This window comes from Neovison vison, chromosome 5, assembly GCF_020171115.1.
Source record: "Neovison vison isolate M4711 chromosome 5, ASM_NN_V1, whole genome shotgun sequence".
Lineage (NCBI taxonomy): Eukaryota > Metazoa > Chordata > Mammalia > Carnivora > Mustelidae > Neogale > Neogale vison.
In genome coordinates, this window is record NC_058095.1 from 5,269,503 (window position 1) to 5,291,254 (window position 21,752).

At 63.8% G+C, this 21,752-nt stretch overlaps 2 protein-coding genes across 2 annotated transcripts; one reads left to right on the top strand and one right to left on the bottom strand.

The window, feature by feature from the left end:
• The first annotated feature begins 263 nt into the window (after positions 1-263).
• Positions 264-16,868, top strand: EVPL (envoplakin). Its single transcript, XM_044247393.1, has 22 exons — positions 264-700; positions 3,140-3,239; positions 3,581-3,735; positions 3,836-3,962; positions 4,698-4,823; positions 5,029-5,067; positions 5,195-5,356; positions 5,468-5,575; positions 5,756-5,851; positions 7,081-7,206; positions 7,662-7,808; positions 8,000-8,154; positions 8,326-8,423; positions 8,692-8,864; positions 9,780-9,958; positions 10,051-10,189; positions 10,317-10,510; positions 10,871-11,021; positions 11,943-12,026; positions 12,119-12,229; positions 12,354-12,446; positions 13,176-16,868. The coding sequence occupies exons 1-22, from the start codon at positions 603-605 to the stop codon at positions 16,614-16,616; spliced, it is 6,102 nt and encodes a 2,033-aa protein (XP_044103328.1). The 5' UTR covers positions 264-602; the 3' UTR covers positions 16,617-16,868.
• A 316-nt stretch (positions 16,869-17,184) lies between these two features.
• Positions 17,185-21,748, bottom strand: CDK3 (cyclin dependent kinase 3). Its single transcript, XM_044247396.1, has 8 exons — positions 21,660-21,748; positions 21,010-21,135; positions 20,608-20,685; positions 20,408-20,528; positions 20,139-20,309; positions 19,943-20,044; positions 19,486-19,689; positions 17,185-17,880 (listed from the first exon to the last, which is right to left on the bottom strand). The coding sequence occupies exons 1-8, from the start codon at positions 21,746-21,748 to the stop codon at positions 17,755-17,757; spliced, it is 1,017 nt and encodes a 338-aa protein (XP_044103331.1). The 3' UTR covers positions 17,185-17,754.
• Between the last annotated feature and the right edge of the window lie 4 nt (positions 21,749-21,752).

Consider the following 21,752-nt stretch of genomic DNA (forward strand, 5'->3'; position numbering starts at 1 on the left):
CGGGCTAAATGCCCCCAGCTGCCCCACAGCGGTGGTGGAGGGCGCAGAGCCGAGGCCAGACGGCCCGGGCGGGGTTGGGGTGAGAGCTGTGGGTGGGGACGTGCCCGATAGCCTGAGAGCTGGGTGCCCTGTGTGCCCGCAGGTGCTTACTAACCCCCAGCCCGAGCTCTGAGGCCGGGCCTCCGTCCCCGAGCATGTGTGAGCACCTGCCTGTCTGCAGCCCTGTCCCTCCCGGGCCGGCTGTTTCCCCGTCTGGGTGTGATCGCGGGTTCCCTCTGGGTGTGTGGGTGTAACAAGTCCAAACCTTCTCTGGGAGTCGGGCAGGCTCGGGCGGCCCGCCCTCTGGGCTGTGCCCTTTCCTCCCAAACTGGTCGTGCAGGAGCAGCCGAGGGTGGGCAGTGTGGGGTGCATGCGTGGCGGCCTGGCCCGCGCTCACTCGCAGCCTCACCTCGGGGAGGGGCCTCCCAGAAACTGCCTTCCCTGGGCCTGACCGCCCCACCTCACCAGAGCCCAGCTAAGCAGCCGGGGAGGACACACGCCTGCCACCGCCACCTGCCTGCACCAGCCGAGCCCCGCCTGAGCCGGCACCTGCCTTTACGACCATGTTCAAGGGTCTGAGCAAAGGCTCCCAGGGGAAGGGGTCCCCTAAGGGTTCCCCGGCCAAGGGCTCTCCCAAGGGCTCCCCCAGCAAGCACAGCCGGTGAGCAGGGCTGGGGCAGCGGACTGGGGCGGGGGTGGTGCCAGGCCCAGGTGCTCTAGCCTCCTGGAGATGGCAGCCCGGAATTCAGGACCAGCCCAGTGCTGGCATTTAGTGTCCCGAGGCCAAAAGTCTGGGGGTGGTGGTGGGGTGGAAGGTCTCCCAAGCCCGGACGGAGTTCCAGCCCTGGCAGGAGGGGGGCTCACACACTGTCCAGGGAGCCTGAGGGCCGTGGGTACGGGTGCTCTGCAGGAGGCACACTGGATGGGGTGGGGCCAGGGGGCTGGGAGACCGGGGTGCTTGGCTCCCTGTCTGTGACTCTGGACCTCGAGGCTCCGCTTGGGCTGGGCTGACCCTTGGAACCTGGGCCCCGGGGTGGGCAGAAGGACTGAGGCCAAGAGGTGGAGGCGGGGAGGCGGGGGAGGACTGGGGCGGGGAGATGGGGCGGGGAGGGGGGCGGCTAGTGCAGGGAGACGGGGGCAGGGGGTGGCTGGTGCAGGGAGACGGGGCGGGGGGGGCCTGGTGCAGGGAGGTGGGGGGGGGTGGCTAGTGCGGGGAGGCGAGCCTGTGCTGCAGAGCCCAAGCTGCAGCTTTTGTCAGAAGGCTCTCCCCTCCGGCCGTGAGTTTTGTTACAGTGTTGGGGTGATTCTTGTACCGCGTGGTATGAGGAGAGGGTGATACTGGGAAAGGGGAGGGCCCGCAGGCCAGGACATCCTCAGAGCCTCCCCCTGCTCCCCCAGCTCCCCGCTGGACCCAGCCTGGCCCTCGGCAGCCTCATGGTCCGCAGACAACTTGGCTGCTTCCCTCCCGTTCTTGCCTCTCGCTGGCCTCCGCAGGGTGGAGGTGGCAGATGGGAGCGGAGATGAAAGGCTCATTACCTTGATAGGGATCGGATCGGGGCGATGACACGGAGGCTGGGCTTCTGGGCAGACAGGAAAGACAGCAGTTAAGACTCTCACTGGAGTGACCAGTCCTCCCTGGCGCTCCTCAGCCCTGCCCAGGGTGGAGTGTGCTCCTCCCAGTGGGGGCAGCCTTCCCAGGAGGCCTGGCCTGAGGACAGGTTGCCCAGGGGTCAGGACCTGCAGCTCCCTGTCCCCAGGTAGACTCCTAGCTGGGGACAGCTGGCAAGTTTGTCCACGCAGCCTGGCCGGCTCTGGCTGCAGCCCCTCAAACAGCTCACTGCTTCCCTGGTGTGCAACCCTCTGGTTGAACACATATTTATTGAGCACCTACTGTGTGCCAGGACTGTTCTAGGCACTGAGGATGCCACCTTACAGAGAACCGACAGCTCCTTGCCTTCATGGTGCCTGCATTCCATGGGGATAAACCCAGTGCGTGTGGACGCCCACTCCAGGCAGGCTGTGCCCTGGATGCCTCCGATGGGTTCATTCTCCAAACACTCGCAGTAGCGCTGCGATGCAGTCAAAGCCCCACTTTACAAGTGAGGAACCTTGGGCACAGAGAGTTTAAGTAACTTGCCCAAGGCCACACAGCAGTAGTGCTAGAGAATGAGCAAACCCAGGCTGTTTGGCCACAGAGTTCTTTCAAACTGGGTCTTTACTGGCACTGCCCCTCAGCCTGGGCCAGGGTGGGCGGTGAGTCTGCGGGGCTGGGGTGGGCTCATCCTTTGACCCCAAGTTCAAGGCCCAGCTCAGGGAAGCCTTCCCCTTCCCCAGGACTGTAACCTCATAGGGTGCTATGCTTATGAGCCTTGGACCACTCTACTTTTATTAGGTCTGTGGGTGCCTAGGCCCCAGAGAGGGAGCTCAGGCACACAGCAGGTGCTGCCTAGAAAGGACCCTAGAGAGTCAGATCAGGCTCATACCCTGCTCCTTGCTGTGTGACTTCGAGCAATTCAGGTCCTAATCTGGGGCTTAATCCTCAAATCTGGGCATGGTCAGGGTACCCCATCTCTCAGTCTCCCCCCTGCCCCGGTGCTGTGCAGCCCCTCCAAACGGTTGTTAGCCTGGCCGTAAGCAAAGCCCAGGGTGGTGAGGGGGAGACAGGCCTGGGGTGGGAGGAGGATGGTGGGGGAGACAGCCAGTCCAACTGCCCCTCCCAGAAGCCCAGCCGTGCTGTCTCGGGTATTAGTGGCTGAGCCATGATTCACTCCCAAGGAAGTGGCAGGGAGCCGGGCGGGGTTGGGAACTCGCTGCCAGGACTGTGATGTTGGCCCGCTGCATGGTGCCAGATACACCAGAGACCCCCACTTTCTGAACCCTCACGTGAGGACAGTGCTCCCCCGCCTTCAGGGCCGGGTGTCTCACAGAGTCCCCTACAGAGAGAGACCAGAGCACCCCAGGTCCTAGACGCCTCCCACCTAGGCAGTAACACCAGCTGGAGGGCAGGACAGGGCAGAGGGAGACAGGAGACCCCGCACAGGTGGGACAGAGGGGTCTTTCCCAACCACGCTGGCTCTGTCCTCCCCCACCGGCACCCCAGGGCTGCCACCCAGGAGCTGGCCTTGCTCATCTCCCGCATGCAGGCCAATGCCGACCAGGTGGAGAGGGACATCCTGGAGACCCAGAAGAGACTGCAGCAGGTAAGGCCTCAGGGGCAAGCGGTGGGGCGTGGGGGCGTGGGAGGCCCACTAAAGCCCCTGAGAGCCCACTGGGGGCAGCTAAAGGGGGACAGATAACGCTCATCCTTCCCTGCTCGTTCCCCAGACCTGGTGGGAGAGAGGCCTCAGCTCTTCTTTTCTGTTGGACTCCCAACTCGGAGGCTCAGAGGGGTTTGGGGGTGGGGCTTGGGTCTCCCCGTGTCCCTGCACCGCCCCACAGGTGCCCTGGGCTTGGCCCTCTGCCAGCGCGGGCACCAAGGTCGGCGGTGCAGCCTGGGGAGCTCAGGGCGGGGCTCAGGCGGGCTGTGGTCCCCCGCCTACAGGACCGGCTGCACAGTGAGCAGAGCCAGGCCCTGCAGCACCGGCAGGAGGTGGGCCGCAGCCTGAAGGAGGCCGAGGTGCTGCTGAAGGACCTCTTCCTGGATGTGGACAAGGCCCGGCGCCTCAAGCACCCGCAGGCCGAGGAGATCGAGAAGGAGTGAGTGGGCGCAGCTGGGGCCGGGGCTCTAGCATGGAGGCACTGGGGTTCCGGGGCAGCCCCAGGCCCGGCCCTGACCTGCTGGATCCTTCCTTGCCAGCATCAAACAGCTACATGAGCGGGTGACCCAGGAGTGTGCCGAGTACCGTGCCCTGTACGAGAAGATAGTGCTGCCGCCCGACGTGGGGCCCAGGGTGGACTGGGCACGCGTGCTGGAGCAGAAACAGGTCAGCACTGTCCCCCACGTCGGAGACACCTCCAGGAGCTCAAAGTCACACCTGGCACCATCAGACAGCAGAACCGGGCTGTGTGTCGTCAAGGGGCCTGTGGGGGCACTTGCACCTGTGCAGTGCACAGTGTAGGCAGGGGAGGCTTCCTGGAGGAGGGGGCATATGAAGAGGTCTCAGAGAGGTGGGAGGGCTGAATTAGGCTTCAGGTGAAATGGTGAGGAGAGGACATTCCAGAGGAAGAAACAGAGGCTCCAGCCTGGGGTGTGGCGGGAAACGGGGTTTTCTGGGCAGGCGGGCGAAGCCAGGTCATGGGTACCCTGGATGTCGGGTGAGGAACTGTGCTTTGATGTCAAAACAGAAGGGGTGCCATGATGACAATGAAGGGACAGTGGGGAGGGCATGGGCAGAGGAGGGTGTCACAGGGTCCCAGAGCTAGTGAGAGCTTTCCAGGCAGGAGGTGCCGAGGCCAGGGAGGGCAGAAGGCAGGGAAGAGTAGGAAAGTGTTACAGAGGCTGAGTGCTGCGTCCTGGGGACCCGCGGGAGACAGGGGCCGTAGTCACAAAGATGCTCAGGCCTCAGCCTGGGCGAGCGGGTTGCCGTTCCACGAGGCCGCTCAGCTGGCCTGTCCACCCTCTGCCCAAACGACCGATTCCAGTCCTCCTCACGGGGACACAGGGAGGACGAGCGTAGGCCTAGCCGGCTGGCTGAGCTGAGCGGTCGGCTCTCCTGCAGAAGCAGGTCTGCGAGGGCCGGTACGGGCCGGGCATGGCGGAGCTGGAGCAGCAGATCGCCGAGCACAACATCCTGCAGAAGGAGATCGAGGCCTATGGGCAGCAGCTCCGGAACCTCATTGGGCCGGTGCGTGACGTCCAGCCCCACCTGGCTCTGCAGCCCTCCCCCCACGTGCCCCATCAGAGCCGGTGTGGCCCAGCAGGCCCTCTGGGGCAAGGGACGCGGGCTGGGGCGAGGTGAGCGCAGGGTGTGTGGGCTGCCCTCTCCCCCGCGCCCTGCTTCTCACCGAGCCTGCTTTGTGCCCCCCCCACCCCCCCACTGGCCGAGGCAGGACGCAGCTACCATCAGGAGCCAATACCGGGACCTCCTGGTGAGCAGGGGAAGGGCTGGGAGTGGGGCAGACCCACCTGCATGCACCCTTGGGGGCCCAGCATCTCTGGGCTCAGGCTGACGGCGTCCCTCGCTACCCCGTCCCCTCCCCGCCCTCCCGAGCACAGAAGGCGGCCTCGTGGCGCGGGCAGAGCCTGGGCAGCCTGTACACGCACCTGCAGGCCTGCACGCGCCAGCTGAGCGCCCTGGCCCAGCAGCAGCAGAGCATCCTGCAGCAGGACTGGAGCGACCTCCTGGCGGACCCTGAGGGCGTGCGGCGGGAGTACGAGGTGGGTGGGGGAGAGTGGGGCTGGGGGGCGGGGGCGGGGGGGGGTGGACACAGGGGCTTCCTCCACCTGTCCCCTCCTCACCCATGCTCCCGACTGTCCCCGCCCACCCAGCACTTCAAGCAGCACGAGCTGCTGAGCCAGGAGCAGAGCGTGAACCGGCTGGAGGACGACGGAGAGCGCATGGTGGAGCTGGGCCACCCGGCTGTGGGGCCCATCCAGGTGCGGGGGCCAGATCCCGCCCACTGTCCCAGGGACCGCGGCCCCCTCCGTCGGTGGGGCTGGGGTTGGGGCTTCCCAGGGAGGCTGGGGAGAGAGGGAGACGCGGCCAGGGTCTGGGCAGAGGAGGGGGGCGCGGATCAGGGCGGGCGTGGTCCGAGGGCTCGGTGCCGCTGTCCGCAGACCCACCAGGAGGCCCTGAAGATGGAGTGGCAGAACTTTCTGAATCTGTGCATCTGTCAGGAGAGCCAGCTGCAGCACGTGGAAGCCTACCGCCGGGTGAGCCTGCGGGCGGGGGCACGAGGCCTGGCAGGGGAGGCTGTGGCAGGCGGCCGCAGGGCCCCGGGCTGGGCACAGAGGGGCCTGGAGAACGCCACACGGTCATCTGGCTCCCAGGAAGGGTTGGTTCTTAAGGGGGGAGAAAACAACTTCCTCTTTTTAAGCATACGTCACCAATGCACATCCCTGACAGATACACGGCATATCTACTAGGGTTACAATTTTATAGCGAGATTAATAAGGAAAAGACGTCCCACAATTCTCCATAGAAGGGATGATCGTGAAAAGGGGGTTGAGAAACATTCACAGAATGCACAACAGGGACTTATTTTATTTATTTATTTATTTTTGGTAATTTCCACCTAAAATGTTACATATACTTGGAGAGGGACAAAAGCCAAAGAGTCCCCCCCCTTTTTTTTTTAAGATTTTCTTTATTTATTTGACAGACGGAGATCACAAGCAGACAGAGAGGCAGGCAGAGAGAGAGAGGAGGAAGCAGGCTCCCTGCTGAGCAGAGAGCCCGATGTGGGCTGGATCCCAGGACCCTGGGATCATGACCTGAGCTGAAAGCAGACACTTTAACCCACTGAGCCACCCAGGCACCCCCCCTTTTTTAAAAAAGATTTTATTTATTATTTGACAGAGAGAGACACAGTGAAAGAGGGAACACAACAGGGGGAGTAGGAGTGTGAGAAGCAGGCTCCCTGCTGAGCAAGTCGACCCTGGGATCATGACCTGAGCCAAAGGCAGACGCTTAACGACCGAGCCACCCAGGCACCCCTTTTTCTTCCTTTTAAAAAAATATTTTCCTACATAACCACCATACCGTTATCACGCCCACGGACAGGAGTTCTGCCGCATCACCCAGCTGCGGAATGGGTGATCCCGGCTTCAGATGGGTGATCCCGGCTTCAGATGGGTGATCCTGGCTTCAGACCGTGCTCCCGGCTCCCACTCCAGCCCCGGCATCCCAGCACCCACCCCCGGCCCCAGCCAGGACCACTGCAGGTGCTGGAGTGAGCAGGAGACGCTCACCTCCCCCTGGGCAGGAAGGACAGAAGCCAAGGTGTTTTATAACACTAAATCAAGTTCAGGGAGCCCAAAATCCAGTGGAAAAGGCCCCACGGCCTGGAAAGCCGACAGTTCCGGGGCCAGGGACAATTTGCGTTTAGCTGGCTTGCAGGGTCGGTGGGCAGTGGGCTGCCCCTGACTGTCCAGGACCTCAGTTCCAGGAAGAGGCCGACTCGGTCAGCCAAACCCTGGAAAAGGTGAACTCCAGCCTGGACACCCAGTACAGCCCAGCCCCTGGAGCGCCCCCTGGTGCCACCACAGAGCTGCTGCAGCAGCTGGAGGTGAGAACGCACCCCCCCCCCCCCCCCCCGCCCCGGGCCACCTGCATTCCACTCCAGGGATTGGGGCTGGCCCCTGGGTCTGGGCCTCATCCTTCCCAGGGGCTTAGTTCTGCCCTGAGCCCATCCTGGAGGGCAGGAAAAGGGGGTCTGCTCCAGCAAGAGGGGGTTGCTTTGTTACCAGCAAGCCCGTCCCTGCTCTGGACCTGTTTCCTCACCTGTAATGTGACAGGGACCCCCCCAGGAGAGCTCTGAGCCACCCCCTGCCCCCACTCTAGAGGCCTGAGTGATGCTAGGCAGCCCCTCCACCCCAGCCAGCAGATTCTGGAATCCTGGGCCCACTGGAGGGGCTTCTTTGACCTGTCGGACTTGGAGACCCTGTCTCTGTGAAGACCAGACTCCTGGCTCTGGGAGGGGTGGCACCGGGCGGGCCTCAAGGGCAGCCTGGGATCCCGCAGGCAGAGAAGAAGCAGCTGGCTGTCGCAGAGAAGACCATTAAGGACCTGCAGCGGCGGAGCCAGCAGGTGGCACCTCTGCCGCAGCGCAGGAACCCGCCCCAGCAGCCCCTGCATGTGGACAGCATCTGCGACTGGGACTCAGGAGAAGTACGTGCTCGGCCTGCCCCGCCCCAGCCCCGCCTCCTCCAGTCCCACCCCCTCCCCTGGGCCCCCAGCCCCACCATTCCCCAGCCCTGCCCGGTCTCTGGCCTGTCCCCACCCCTACCCCATCTTGGCTTTCATTCCTTCCCCATTCCCGGCACTGAACCTCCACGAGCTCCTCCCCACCTGTCCCCCAGGTGCAGCTGCTGCGGGGTGAGCGGTATTTGCTGATGGACAACACTGACCAGCACACCTGGGTCGTTCAGGGCCCAGGTGGGGAGACCAAACGTGCCCCAGCCGCCTGCTTCTGCATCCCGGCTCCGGACCCTGAAGCCGTGACCAGAGCCTCCAGGTGGGTCTCCCTGGGGCTCGTCGGGCAGGAGGCAGGCTGTGGGCCCAGACCAGCTCCTGTGCTGTTTGAGGCCCTTGCCTGGCCTCCTCCTGGACCTGTGACTCCTGGGGTGGGGTGGGGGGCTCAGAGAGAGAGGAGATACATCCTTCTCTGATCTCTTCCTTGTTCTAGGTTGGCCTCGGAGCTGCAGGCCCTGAAGCAGAGACTGGACACAGTCCAGAGCCACCTGGCGGCCAGCGCTACGCAGCCCCTTCAGACCGGCCAGCAGGGTACTGAGGGCTGGCCGGGGACTTGGGGGGTTTGTTGGCCACTGTGGGGGGGTTGCGATGGGCAGGCAGTCATCCTAGATTAGGGACTCCTGCTAGGGGAGTCCAACTCTTGGGTCGGCAAGCCCCTAGCATTGTCCCTCCCCTGGTTAGGCCCTGCCTTCTGTCCCTCTCCCTTCCTACCCCCCACAGGACGCTCTGGGGGCACCCAGGGGAGAGCTGCTCCTTAGGCAGATGGGCCTCGGACCCTCACGGCTCCCTATGCCCCCAGCTCCCACTGGCTCAGCCCCAGCAGACCCAAAGGCCCAGAAGCTCCTGACGCAGATGACCCGGCTAGATGGAGACCTGAAGCAGATAGAGAAGCAGGTGCTGGCCTGGGCCCGAGCCCCGCTGAGCCGCGAGACACCCCTGCAGGACCTGGAGGGCCGCATCCAAAGCCACAAGGTGGGTGGGTGAGCGAGGACGGCGGGGAGGAGAAGCAGTCCCGTGCTGGGGGTGTGCGAACTAAGGAGGAAGCAAGTGTGAGAGCAGCCGCAGGCACCCAGGGCAAAGAAGGGAGTGGACAGTCCAGGGCTCCAGTCCCGGCTCCTTCACCGACCAGCTCTGTGATGTTGGCAAGTCACTTAACCTCTCTGGGCCTTGGTCTCCTTGTCACCAAAGACACACAATAATACCCAGCTCATCTGAATGAGGTGCACTAAGACCTGGAAGGTTCCAGAGTGGCAGGGCCCAGAGTAAAGGCCCTGTAGCCCACACTGGAGAGGCGTTCTGGGGACGGTCTGAGAGTGGCAAGGAAGCCCGGGTGTCTTCAGGGGGATTTCTCCTGGAGGCAGCTGGGGGCGCCTCCCTGGCCAGGCAGCCGCGTGTGAACGCCATCAGCAAGAACTCCTTCTCCGTCCCTCCCCACTCCTGGGGGAGGGGGTGCAGTTTGGGTTCCGTCCTTCCTAACGGGTGGTTTGGTTTGGGTTTGGTTCCTAAATTTCCCAGTCATGGCTCAGCAGAGCCGACACCGATGGCTTTCAGAGTGGATGAGCGGACGACGAGGGACAGAATAACCCGATGTGGATAGAGCTCAGGCTTTGTTGTCTGACCTGGGGCGATGGCGCAGGACAGTGACGTTCTGTGCAGCGCACAGCAACACGGGGTCACGCTGCTTCCTCCCATCATTCTTCAGATGAGGAGATGGGCTCGGCCAGGCTAACTGGCCCGCAGTCATCCACATGGGGACTCTTGGGGCCAGGACTGTCCCCGGGTCTGGGGCCTGCGCCCAGGCTCTCCCCCACCACACTCTGAGGCCTGGTGGGCAGGGTCGGGTTGACCCAGCAGGAAGGAGACCGACCCTGTCCCTCCCTGCCCCAGGACACAGCCCAGCGGCTGCAGGGCCTGGGAGCGGAGAAGGAGGCAGCCCAGCGGGAGTGTGAGGCGTTTCTGTCTGCCCAGCCCATGGGCCCCTCTGCCCTGAACCTGCCCGTGGCCCTCAACAGTGTCAAGAACAAGTACAACGATGTGCAGGTTCTTTGCAACCTCTACGGGGAGAAGTGAGTGCTCTGGGGACTGGGGAAGGGGACAGCTGGGTGGCCCTGCAGGGTGCGGCTGAGGAAGCACCTGACCTTGGGCCCCCGGGAGACAGAGCCAGAGCTGCCCTGGGGCTGGAGCGCCAGATCCAGGATGCGGACAGGGTCATCCGAGGCTTCGAGACCACCGTGGCGAAGGAGGCCCCCATCCCCGCCGGCCCGGGCGCCCTGCAGGACAGGGTCAGCGAGCTGCAGGTGAGGGGCCGGGTGGCCTCCCGGGGGGAACGGGCCACCGCCTCACCAAGCATTCATGGGCCGTGAGGTCACATGGCAACTCGTGGAACCCCGAGGGTACATGGCATCGTGTCCCCTCCTCTCCCAGCGCCTGCGGAGGGAGCTGCTGGAACAGCAGGCCTGCGTGCTGGGGCTGCACCGGGAGCTGAAGGCCACTGAGCACGCGTGCGGCGCCCTGCGGAACAACTTCCATGAGTTCTGCCAAGACCTGCCTCGCCAACAGCGCCAGGCGAGGGCCCTCACCGACCGCTACCACGCTGTGGGGGACCAGCTGGACCTGCGGTGAGTGGCTGGGCCATCGGGGCTCGGGGCACGCCCCACAGCGTACAGCGGCTGCTGCCCCTGAGCTGTGTGACCTCGGACTGGTGACTTCACCTCTCTGAGGCTGGTTCCCTCGACTCTGAAACGGGGTAGTAACAGTCTCCCAGGGTAAGCCCACCCACCTCCCTGCCTGAGACGGTCTGGTCCGTCCCTGAACGCCCAGCTCTGATGCAGGCCCAGAGTGAGGGGATCAGTCCAGTGGGTCACTCGGCCCTTCTGACTCATCCCGGGCAGGAGGCGCCCCCCAGCCCCCTCCGTGCGCCCCTCACATGTCCGCACAGGGCAGCGCTCACCTCTGCTCCGGGCCTCCTCCTCCCGCAGGGAGAAGATGCTGCAGGATATCGGCCTCACCTACCAGCAGTTCAAGAACTGCAGGGACAACCTGAGCTTCTGGCTGGAGCACCTGCCCCGCGCCCAGGTGCGGCCCGGCGAGGGGCCCAGCCAGATCGCCTACAAGCTGCAGGCACAAAAGGTGAGGAGCTGGGGCTGCCTGGGGGGCCACCTGGGGGGGCACGTGGCCCCCTAGTGGCCAGTGTTCTAAGAGGCCTCAGAGCTCAGACCACAGACCCTTGGGGTGACCACCAACCCCCCACCCCCACTCTAAATGCTCTGCCTGGCAAGGCCGTGTCCATCTGGTCTGAGGTGGGCAGCGAGCTCTATGCTCCTGGGGGTTCCAACTCCTACCGCGTCCCTTTCCCCATCCTCGCCAGTCCCCGGCTATGTACTGGCCATGAACCAGAGGCTGCGGGTCCGACCGGATGGCGAGCAGCCCAGTGGGCCGGGGAAGGCCAGTGCACCACAGGCCATGAGGCTGCTGAGTGCTCTGGAGGAGAGAGAGCCCGCAGCAGGACACGTGGGGGCAGGACGAGAGGTCTGGAGGGCAAGGGCCTGGGGCTGCAGGAGGATGACAGTGAGGGGTGATGTCAGGAGGGCGGCTTGGGACATTCTTAGAGCTGCCTGCTGATTAGAAGGCTGAAGAACAAGTGGGACAGAGCAGGGGTTCTCAGAGGGTGGTCCCTGGACCCACAGCACCAGCATCACCGAGACACTTAGACATGCACATTCTTGGGGCCCAGCCAGATCTGCCCAGAGACTCTGGGGTTGGGACGGGGCCTTGCGTCTCTGTTTTAACGGGCTCTCTAGGTGGCTGTGAGGCACAGCGCTGGGTGAGAACCTCCGCCTTCTAGAACCTGAGTCGGAGGGGCACTAGGTGGAAGGAAGGGACTCTGCCAAAGCGGAAGGAAGAATTCCTGGAGAGGATCATGCCTGGAAAGGCAGTTTCCCAGGCGACCTCCTGCCCCTGTGGGGCGCTGGCGGCACCCAAGGCCCCTGCAGGGGAGACTGGGTGAGTGCTGTTTGATGACCTCCCTGACTGTCACTTCCTCCCTGGCAGAGGCTGCAACAGGAGATCCAGGGCCGAGAGCAGGACAGGGCCATGGTGTCCCGCCTCTCCCAGGACCTGCAGGCAGCTCTGCAGGTGAGCACATTCCTTCCTCTCCCCTCCCTCCTTCTGCCAGTCCCCTGCTCTACCACCCCCAGTGAGCCTGTCGTCCTTCCCTCCCTGCTCAGGACTATGAGTTGCAGGCAGACACCTACCGCTGCTCCCTGGAGACCACCGAGGCAGGGTCAGCTCCCAAGAGAGCCCGCGTGGCTCCGCTGCAGGAGAGCATCCGGGCGCAGGTGAGATGGGACAGGCCGGTGGGGCTTGGTGTCCCCTCCCCGGCACCAGCTCTGCAGTGCCGGGCAGAGCTGCTAGGGCTGGAGCGGATCCTGCCCTCCTCTGACCTTCCTTTGGCCTCTCTAGGAGAATAGCCTGACAAAGGCCTACACGGAGCTCGCGGCGGCCCACCAGCAGCAGCTGCGCCAGCTGGAGTTTGCCAGAAAGATGCTGGAGAAGGTATGGCGACAGCAGCCCCTGTGTCTCCTTACCAGGCAGCCTGGGCTGCTCGCTGACCCAGCCTCCTCTTCCTTTCCTCCTAGCCCCGCAGCCCGCAGCCCCAGGGTCTGAGTGGCTGATGTGGGGGGCGGGGACAGGGGTAGCAGCTCCCCACCTCCTCCCATCGTCCCAGAAGCTGGTATCCAGCGCAGAGTCAGGCCCTGGAGAGGTCATTCAGGGCGGTCACAGCTTCACCACTGGGCAGTCCACTGGTGGGGACAGGAGAAAATCCCCCCATCTTCAGCCTTAGGTAGAACTGGCCACAGCGGCCAGCTAGGTCTCTATGCCTGGGGGACCAGGAGACAGAAGCCCTCTGTGACTCTCCAAGTCTGGCTGAAGGACTTGCCAGCTTTTTCCTACCCAGAGGAGCGTGGGCCCATGTCCGGGAGCCTAGATGGAAGGAGAGGGGAGAATGTTTGGAAAGGAGACCTGTCCTGTTCGCACGTTCTAGTGCAAACTCTGCCCAGACACCGCCTTGTATCCTAACGTCATGGGCCCAAAGGGTCCTCTCAGTCCTGCATCCAAACACCTCTGGTCTGCAGCTCCAGTCCCTGGGAACTACGGGAAGTCTCCGGAAGCAGGGAGGGGTCTCTGATCTCAGAGTGGGGTGGGGCTGGTGGAAATGGGGCTCATCCTCCCCCCTGCCCCCCCGCCCCCCCTCCATCTTCCCTTCTTCCTCTCACTCTGCAGAAGGAGCTCAGTGAGGATATCCAGGTGACCCATGGCGCACAGCAGGGGTCTGCGGGCCCAGCCCCAGCAGGGAGGGAGTCAGAGGCCCTGAAGTCACAGCTGGAGGAGGAGAGGAAGCGGGTGGCCCAGGTGCAGCAGCAGCTGCAGGAGCAGAGGGACCAGCTGCTGCAGCTGAGGACACAGCGGCCCGTGGAGAGGCTGGAAGAGAAGGAGGTGGTGGAGTTCTACCGGGACCCCCAGCTGGAGAGCAGTCTGTCCAGGGCGCGGTCCCAGCTGGAGGACGAAGGCAAGAAGCGGGCCAGCCTGCAGGCAGACCTGGAGGCCGCGGCCCAGAAGGTCGTCCAGCTGGAGAGCAAGAGGAGGGCCATGCAGCCTCACCTGCTGACCAAGGAGGTCACCCAGATCGAGAGGGACCCCGGTCTGGAGAGCCAGGCGGCCCAGCTCAGCGGCGAGATCCAGCACCTGCGCGGGGAGAACGCCGCCGTCTCGGCCCAGCTAGAGGCGCTGAAGAAGGAGCTGCTGGCCCTGGAGCAGAAGGCGCCGAATGTGAAGGAGAAGGTCGTGGTGAAGGAAGTGGTCAAGGTGGAGAAGGACCTGGAAATGCTCAAGGCAGCCCAGGCCCTGAGGCGGCAGGTGGAGGAGGACGCGGGGCGGAGGAAGGCGGCGGCCGAGGCGGCCGCCCAGCTGCAGGCTCGCATTAGGGAGCTAGAGCGCGCCATCGGCGCCGTGGAGCCCAAGGTGATCGTGAAGGAGGTGAAGACGGTGGAGCAGGACCCGGGCCTCCTGGAAGAGGCGTCCAGGCTGAGGGGCCTCCTGGAGGAGGCCAGGAGCAGGGACGCGGCGCTGGCGCGGGAGCTGGAGGACCTGCGCGCCAAGTGCGGCGCGTTGGAGAAGCAGAAGCCCAAGGTGCGGCTCCAGGAGCGCGTGCACGAGACCTTCCAGGTGGCCCCCGAGACGCAGCGGGAGATGGCGCGGCTCCGGGCGCAGCTGCAGGAGACGGCGGGCAGGAGGAGCCGCGCCGAGCAGGAGGTGGAGGGGCTGCTGCCCGACCTGGCCGCGCTCCGGGCCCGGAAGCCCACGGTGGAGTACAAGGAGGTGACGCGGGAGGTGGTGAAGCACGAGCGCAGCCCCGAGGTGCTGCGGGAGATCGACCGCCTGAAGGCCCAGCTCAACGAGCTCGTCAACGGCAGCGGGCGGGCCCGGGAGCAGCTCATCCGGCTGCAGGGGGAGCGCGACGAGTGGCGGCGGGAGCGGTCCAAGGTGGAGACCAAGACGGTGAACAAGGAGGTGGTGCGCCACGAGAAGGACCCGGTCCTGGAGAAGGAGGCCGAGCGGCTGCGCCAGGAGGTGCGAGAAGCCGCCCAGAAGCGGCGGGCCGCCGAGGACGCCGTCCACGAGCTGCAGAACAGGTACCTGCTGCTGGAAAGGAGGCGGCCCGAGGAGAAGGTGGTGGTGCAGGAGGTGGTGGTCACCCAGAAGGACCCCAAGCTCCGCGAGGACCACAGCCGGCTGAGCCGCAGCCTGGACGAGGAGGCGGGCCGGCGGCGGCAGCTGGAGCGCGAGGTGCAGCAGCTGCGGGCGGCCGTGCAGGAGCGGGAGAGCCTGCTCAGCTTCCGCGAGGACCGGAGCAAGAAGCTGGCCGCCGAGAGGGAGCTGCGGCAGCTGACCCTCAGGATCCAGGAGCTCGAGAAGCGGCCTCCCGTGGTGCAAGAGAAGATCATCATGGAGGAGGTGGTCAAGCTGGAGAAGGACCCAGCTCTGGAGAAGTCCACGGAGGCCCTGCGGCAGGACCTGGACCAGGAGAAGACGCAGGTAACAGAGCTGCACCGGGAGTGCAAGAACCTGCAGGTCCAGATCGACGTCCTCCAGACCACCAAGTCGCAAGAGAAGACCATCTACAAGGAGGTGATCAGGGTGGAGAAGGACCGGGTGCTGGAGGGCGAGCGGTCCCGGGCTTGGGAGGCGCTCAACAGGGAGCGCGCCGCCCGCCAGAGCCGGGAGGAGGACGTGCGGCACCTCCGGGAGCGGCTGGACCGGGCGGAGGCGCTGGGTCTGACCTGGGCCCGGGAGGAGGCTGAGCTCCACAAGGCCCGGGACCAGGCGGACCAGGAGCGCCGGCAGCTGCGGCAGGAGCTGCGGGAGCTGGAGAGACAGAAGCAGCAGAAAGTGCTGCAGCTGCAGGAGGAGGCAGAGCTGCTGAACCAGAAGACCGAGAGCGAGCGCCAGAAGGCGGCCCAGCGGGGCCAGGAGCTCTCGCAGCTCGAGGCGGCCATCCTGTGCGAGAAGGACCAGATCTACGAGAAGGAGAGGACGCTCCGGGACCTCCACGCCAAGGTGAGCAGGGAGGAGCTCCACCAGGAGACCCAGACGCGAGAGACCAACCTTTCCACCAAGATCTCCATCCTCGAACCTGACACCGGCAAGGACATGTCCCCGTATGAGGCCTACAAGAGGGGCGTCATCGACCGAGGCCAGTACCTCCAGCTCCAGGAGCTTGAGTGCGACTGGGAGGAGGTCACCACCTCGGGCCCCTGTGGCGAGGAGTCCGTGCTCCTGGACCGCAAGAGCGGGAAGCAGTACTCCATCGAGGCCGCCCTGCGCTGCCGGCGCATCTCCAAGGAGGAGTTCCATCTCTACAAGGACGGCCACCTCCCCATCTCCGAGTTTGCGCTGCTCGTGGCTGGGGAGACTAAACCCAGCTCCTCACTCTCCATTGGCTCCATCATCTCCAAGTCCCCGCTTGCCTCCCCCGCCCCCCAGAGCCCCAGCTTCTTCACTCCCAGCGTCTCTCTTGGGCTCGCTGATGACAGCTTCCCCATCGCCGGCATCTATGACACAACCACAGACAACAAATGCACCATCAAGACGGCCGTGGCCAAGAACATGCTGGACCCCATCACCGGGCAGAAGCTGCTGGAGGCCCAGGCGGCCACCGGGGGCATCGTGGACCTCCTCAGCCGGGAGCGCTACTCCGTGCACAAGGCTATGGAGAGAGGGCTGATCGAGAACTCCTCGACGCAGAGGCTGCTCAACGCCCAGAAGGCCTTCACCGGCATCGAGGATCCCGTCACCAAGAAGAGGCTGTCGGTGGGTGAGGCCATCCAGAAGGGCTGGATGCCGCAGGAGAGCGTGCTCCCGCACCTGCAGGCGCAGCACCTGACCGGGGGGCTCATCGACCCCAAGAGGACCGGCCGCATCCCTGTCCCCCAGGCCGTGCTCTCCGGAATGATCAGCGAAGAGCTGGCCCAGCTCCTGCGGGAGGAGGCCAGCTACGAGAAGGATTTGACAGACCCCATCTCCAAGGAGCGCATAAGCTACAAGGAGGCCATGGGGCGCTGCCGGAGAGACCCCCTGAGCGGCCTGCTGCTGCTCCCCGCCACGCTGGAGGGGTACCACTGCTACCGCCCCGCCTCGCCCCGGCTGCTGCGCTGCCGGCGCTGAGGGGCCCAAGCAGTCATGGGGAGCGCACGTGGTGGGGAGGGGGACGCAGGCACCCCTTACCCCAGAGCAGCCCAACCGGAGGGGGCGGGCCTTCCCTCTGTCTGATCACGGTGCTATTACTCAAAAGTTTGTGGTGTTGGGCCCCCTTCCCTAACTCTGATGCCCAGTCCATCCCCAGACCCCGAGATCAGCACAGCTGTTTTTCCTACCCCACCCCCCCCCAGTGCTTCCAATAAACGAATTCTCCCAGCATGTTGTGCACATTTGGGAATGCAGAATTGATTTGTCTGAGCCACAAGCACAAGGGACAGATGGCTCGGGATCCTTCCCAGGTGGGATGTGGACACACCAACCAGTCCTGCCAAGGGAACAGGTGCTTGCAGGGGCTTCGGCTCCCTGGACCCGGGAGGGCATGTTGCCAGGTCATGGGAAGATCATGAACAGCCTCTCCCCATCACCTCTGTTCTGGGTCTCTCGGGTCGGGCCAGGAATGCTTTCCGGCTCTCTGTCTACCTCCCCCTTGTCAGCAAGTCCCTGGTTACCCCTTGAGGAGAAAAACACTGGAAAATTCAGGAATACATCACTTTTATTTCCTGTTCTTAAAACCAGAGGCAAACGAACGTAAGTATATGCTAAGTACAGGACGACTACTCAACCGGCACGCACACTCTCCATCGGGGAAAATGTCCTCTCTCCCTTGCCCCGCTTCCTGTTTAACTTGCTTTCTTCCCTGGAATGCAACTCTTCCCCCCAAAACATTTTAAAGCCATAATGACCAGCAGGGGGCACCCTTTCGCTGGGGCAGGGGCGGGGCGGGCGGGTCTGGCTCTCTCCTGCTGCCAGCTGGCGCAGGCTTCATGCTCACCTGGGCGACTCTTGTTTCAGAGCCCAGGGACACATTCTCTAACGATCCCCTGTCCCCCCTGGTGCACGGAGCTTCCGTGCCCCCATCTGGAAATGGCAACGTCAAACCAACCAACAACACGGGAACTTGCTAACCTGTGGGCAGAACTAACTCAAACTCAGCCCTCTGGCGGCCAAGGCCAAACTCAGAGCTTTGCTGTTCTCTTCCTGGGGCAGTGGGTTGGGGAGGCAGCAGGGGCAGCGGCTGGAGAGAGGCTGGGAGGCTCGGGCCTGTTCAGCGGCAGAACCGCTCCAGCACGCACTGGTGGGGTGCCGGGGGGGTCCCCGTGGACGAGAAGTATGGATGCACAAGGGCGGCCTTGGCTGAGATCCGCCGGCTGGGGTCGTACTGCAGGAGTTGCTGGGGAGGAAGGAGGAGGAGGAAACACTGAGCCGTGGGGGGGCCACGCGGGGAAAGGAGATGCCCTCCAGGCTCGCCAGCCAGTTCGGGCCACTCCCGGGATCCGAGGACAAGGAACTATTTCTAGGCCGGCCCGGAAAGTCATCCCCGGCTCCGAAAGACTAGAGGCTGAGTCCGTCCGTCTTCTTCCCACCTGGGGTTCCCTGGCCTCTGTGCCTGCTTCTGGTGCAGACAGACTTCTCTCCAGGTACCAGGAAGGAGAGGGTCAAACCTGTCTCGGGAGCGTATTAGGAACTCTAAGCCCCAGCGAGGCTGTGGAAGGACCCCTTGCCTGGCGGTAACCGGATGGAGCGCTAAGAGCCTGGGCTGGAGGCATATGCCTTCCTGCTGGCGCTGGGCTGGTAGACGCACAAAGGCCCCTGGAAAGATGAAAAACTGCCCTGCCTTCTTCTGGCCCAACACCAGATTAAAGAGACAGACGTGGTCCCAAATCTTTGCGGGCAATGGACGGCTCTGCCTGAGGCCTTCTGGGTAGTCTGGCCTGGGCCAGCCCAGTAGGTCAGGATGGTGCAACAGCATAGGGTAGCTTGGACCGTGGCAGGGTCCCAGAGAGCAGGAAACAGCCTCACGGGAAGAGCAGTGACTGTGGAAGGAGGCGTGCTCCCCACCGGCAGAAGCTCACAGAAAAAGGGTAAGAACTGGGCACCTGGGTGATGCAGTTGAGCGTCTGCCTTTGGCTCTGGTTACAATCCCAGGGTCCTGGGATTGAGCCTCGTGTTGGGTTCTCTGCTCATCTGGGAGCCTGCTTCTCCCTCTCCCCACTGCTCTCTTTCTCTCTCAAATAAATAAATAAATAAATAAATAAATAAAAAGGTGGGGGCGCTGGGTGGCTCGGTGGGTTAAAGCCTGTGCCTTCGGCTCAGGTTATGGTCCCAGGGTCCTGGGATTGAGCCCTGCATCGGGCTCTCTGCTCAGCAGGGAGCCTGCTTCCCCCCAACCCCTCTCTCTGCCTGCCTCTCTGCCTACTTATGATCTCTGTCTGTCAAATAAAGAAAGAAAATCTTTTTTTTTTTTTTAAATATTATTTATTTATTTATTTGACAGAGAGAGATCACAAGTAGGCAGAGAGGCAGGCAGAGAGAGAGAGGAGGAAGCAGGCTCCCTGCTGAGCAGAGAGCCCAATGCGGGACTCGATCCCAGGACCCTGAGATCATGACCTGAGCCGAAGGCAGCGGCTTAATCCACTGAGCCACCCAGGCTATCTTTCTTCTGATTAGCTTTGTTTTTATTGCTCTGATACTTGTCCCCCACCCTTTTTATATATAAGTAAATAAAAAGGGTGGGGGACAAGTATCAGAGCAATAAAAACAAAGCTAATCAGAAGAAAGATATTTTAAAAGGACACGTGAATGCTGGACTTGTCCAGGAAGGAGCCTCCGGGTTGAACGATCAAGAGGGACAGGGACAAGCTGGCTATGTTCAGGGTCAGAAAAGAGTCCCTGCTGGACTCAGGGGGCTCTGGGGCGACACGGGGTTGGCTGACAGAGACACTTCTGGTGGCGCAGCGGCCGTTCTTGCCCTCCCCTGCCTCCCTCCTGGACCTACCATGAGCAGGTCCTTGCCCTCTGGTTCCAGACTGGGCACGATCTCCTCCAGCCCCTTCCTGGTCCACTTGGGGAAGCTGCCCTTATAGTCGGGCAGCTGGGTGACCCCTGGCCACACGGCTTCACTGGGTGTCCCCAGGGTCCGAAAGATTCGGAAGAGCTGGTCAATCTCAGAGTCACCAGGAAACAGGGCTCTGCGGGTCACCTGAAATGAGAAAGAGGAGGTGTGGGGTCGGGTCCCTCCTCTACTCCTACAGAATCCAACCCCAGATAAGATAAGCTTCCCAGGGCTGCACTAAGAATCCCGGCTTTTTCCTGGAATACGGTTTGCTTCCTTAGTCACGCAGCTAGTCCCAAACACCCGAGGCCACCTCTCACAGGAGAATGGGAGTCCTAGCCCTACCCCAGCAGGACCCTGCCTGTGGCCTCCCGGTGGCCCCATCTGTCCCTCCCTCTACCATCTCGGCAAAGATGCAGCCGATGCTCCAGACATCCACGGCCGTGGAGTAGAACTTGCTGCCCAAGAGGATCTCGGGGGCGCGATACCAGAGCGTCACCACCTGTGGGGGCGAGAAAGCAGCGCCAGTGCGGCGGCCGAGGGCCCCGGTGATGCCCCCTTCGGCTGTCCTCCTCCTCCCGCCTGTGCGGCAGTACCTCATGGGTGTAGGTGCGCAGGGGCACCCCGAAGGCTCGAGCCAGTCCGAAGTCAGCCAGCTTGATGGCACCCAACTCATTGATGAGCAGATTCTGGGGCTTCAGGTCTCGGTGGATGACCCGATGCGAGTGGCAGAAATTCACGCCCTGCAGCAGCTGGAAGAGGTAGCTCTGCCCGAGCAAGAGTGAGCGGAGCGGGGAGGCGGTGAGCGGAAGCCGGGCTGGCTGGGCGCGGCGTTCCAGGCCTCCGACCGGCCTTCCCTCGCTACCTTGACCGAGCGCAGCGGCAGCTCGGAGGCTGGGGCGGAGTCCATGTACTTCTTCAGGTCCTGGCTGAGGAACTCAAACACCAGGTAAAGCTTCTTCTCACTGTGCACCACGTCCAGCAGCCTTGGCCGGGGGACACCAGTCACGACGCGGCCCCCCCCCGCGGGCGCACCCGGCCTCCCCACCTCCTTGCCCACCTCACCTGACGATGTTGGGGTGCTTAAGCTCTTTGAGCAGGGAGATCTCCCTGATGGCCGTGCTTGGAACTCCCTCCGTTTCCCTGCGGGGAAGGAGGGGACGGCCGTGGAGGCTTCTGCCCTGAGGGAGTCCCCGTGTGTTCCGTGTTCCGAAAGAAGGGCCTGGCCCCCAGCAAGAGGGCCCTGGGCCCCTCGGCACGTCCTCACACCACCGGGGACCCTGGGCGAGGTGTGGCCGGGAGGAGGACGGCGAGGGCTGCCCCCGTGTCCCCCACCGCCGCCTCCCCATGTCCCCTCCACCCTCCACCGCCCCCACCCGCACGTGCAAACGCGGAGCTGAGGTGAGGGACAGGGGTCGCCCCCCAGCGGGAGGGGTCTGGTGTCTCAGGGGCCGCAGCAGCACTCACAGATCCAGCCTGATCTTCTTGAGGGCCACAAGCTGCCCGGTCTCCTTGTTCTTGGCCTTATACACCACCCCGTAGGTGCCCTCTCCGATCTTCTCTACCTTCTGGAACACATCCATAGCCGCAGAGCTGCCCAGGAAACAGAGGGCGCCTGGGGCATTCACCGCCACACCCAGCACCCCTGCTGCCCCTCTGGCCCCCACAGAACACCCTGCCCAGCCCCCACCCGGGCCCAGCCTCCCACTGCCCCACCCCCAATCCCCAGGAACCAGCCCAGCCCAGGCCTCCCCCAGCCGAAGCAGGAAGGCACCCGGCTACGGGGCGCAGGAGGGCCCAAACTTCTCAGCAGGGCCCCTGCCTTGGGCCCTGCCAGGCCCAGGCTCTGGGGGCCAAGGCTTCCCAGAAGGGTGGCCTAGGGGGTCTGGAGTCAGCCCCCGGGACAGAGGTCGGGGGTCAGGAAGGGTTTCTAGAGCCACAGCCCTGCCCTAGGCCGCACGGCCAGGCTGAGGGGCCATGCCCCAACCTTCTGGGATAGCCCGGCCTTCTCTGAGGGCAGAAGTTCAGTGGGGGCAGCCCCCCTGCATCTGGAGCCCACCCCCAGGGCCCATGGGGGAACCTAGCACCCTTCCCACAAACCCCAGCCCAGAATTCACCAGAAACCCTGTGCTCCAGGGGCCTCACTGCTGGCAGGCTGCCGGCTCCACGGCTCCCCCTCCTGGCCCCCGCCGGCGCTGCACCACATGCAC

Coding starts and splice junctions, on each gene's coding strand:
- EVPL (XM_044247393.1), top strand. CDS start 603: ATGTTCAAGGGTCTGAGCAAAGGCTCCCAGGGGAAGGGGTCCCCTAAG. Junction 5,068..5,194: donor GCCAATACCGGGACCTCCTG/GTGAGCAGGGGA, acceptor TCCCGAGCACAG/AAGGCGGCCTCGTGGCGCGG. Junction 8,424..8,691: donor CCTTCAGACCGGCCAGCAGG/GTACTGAGGGCT, acceptor CTATGCCCCCAG/CTCCCACTGGCTCAGCCCCA.
- CDK3 (XM_044247396.1), bottom strand. CDS start 21,748: ATGTGGTGCAGCGCCGGCGGGGGCCAGGAGGGGGAGCCGTGGAGCCGG. Junction 20,686..21,009: donor AAGAAGATCAGGCTGGATCT/GTGAGTGCTGCT, acceptor CCTTCCCCGCAG/GGAAACGGAGGGAGTTCCAA. Junction 19,690..19,942: donor GCTGCATCTTTGCCGAGATG/GTAGAGGGAGGG, acceptor TTCTCATTTCAG/GTGACCCGCAGAGCCCTGTT.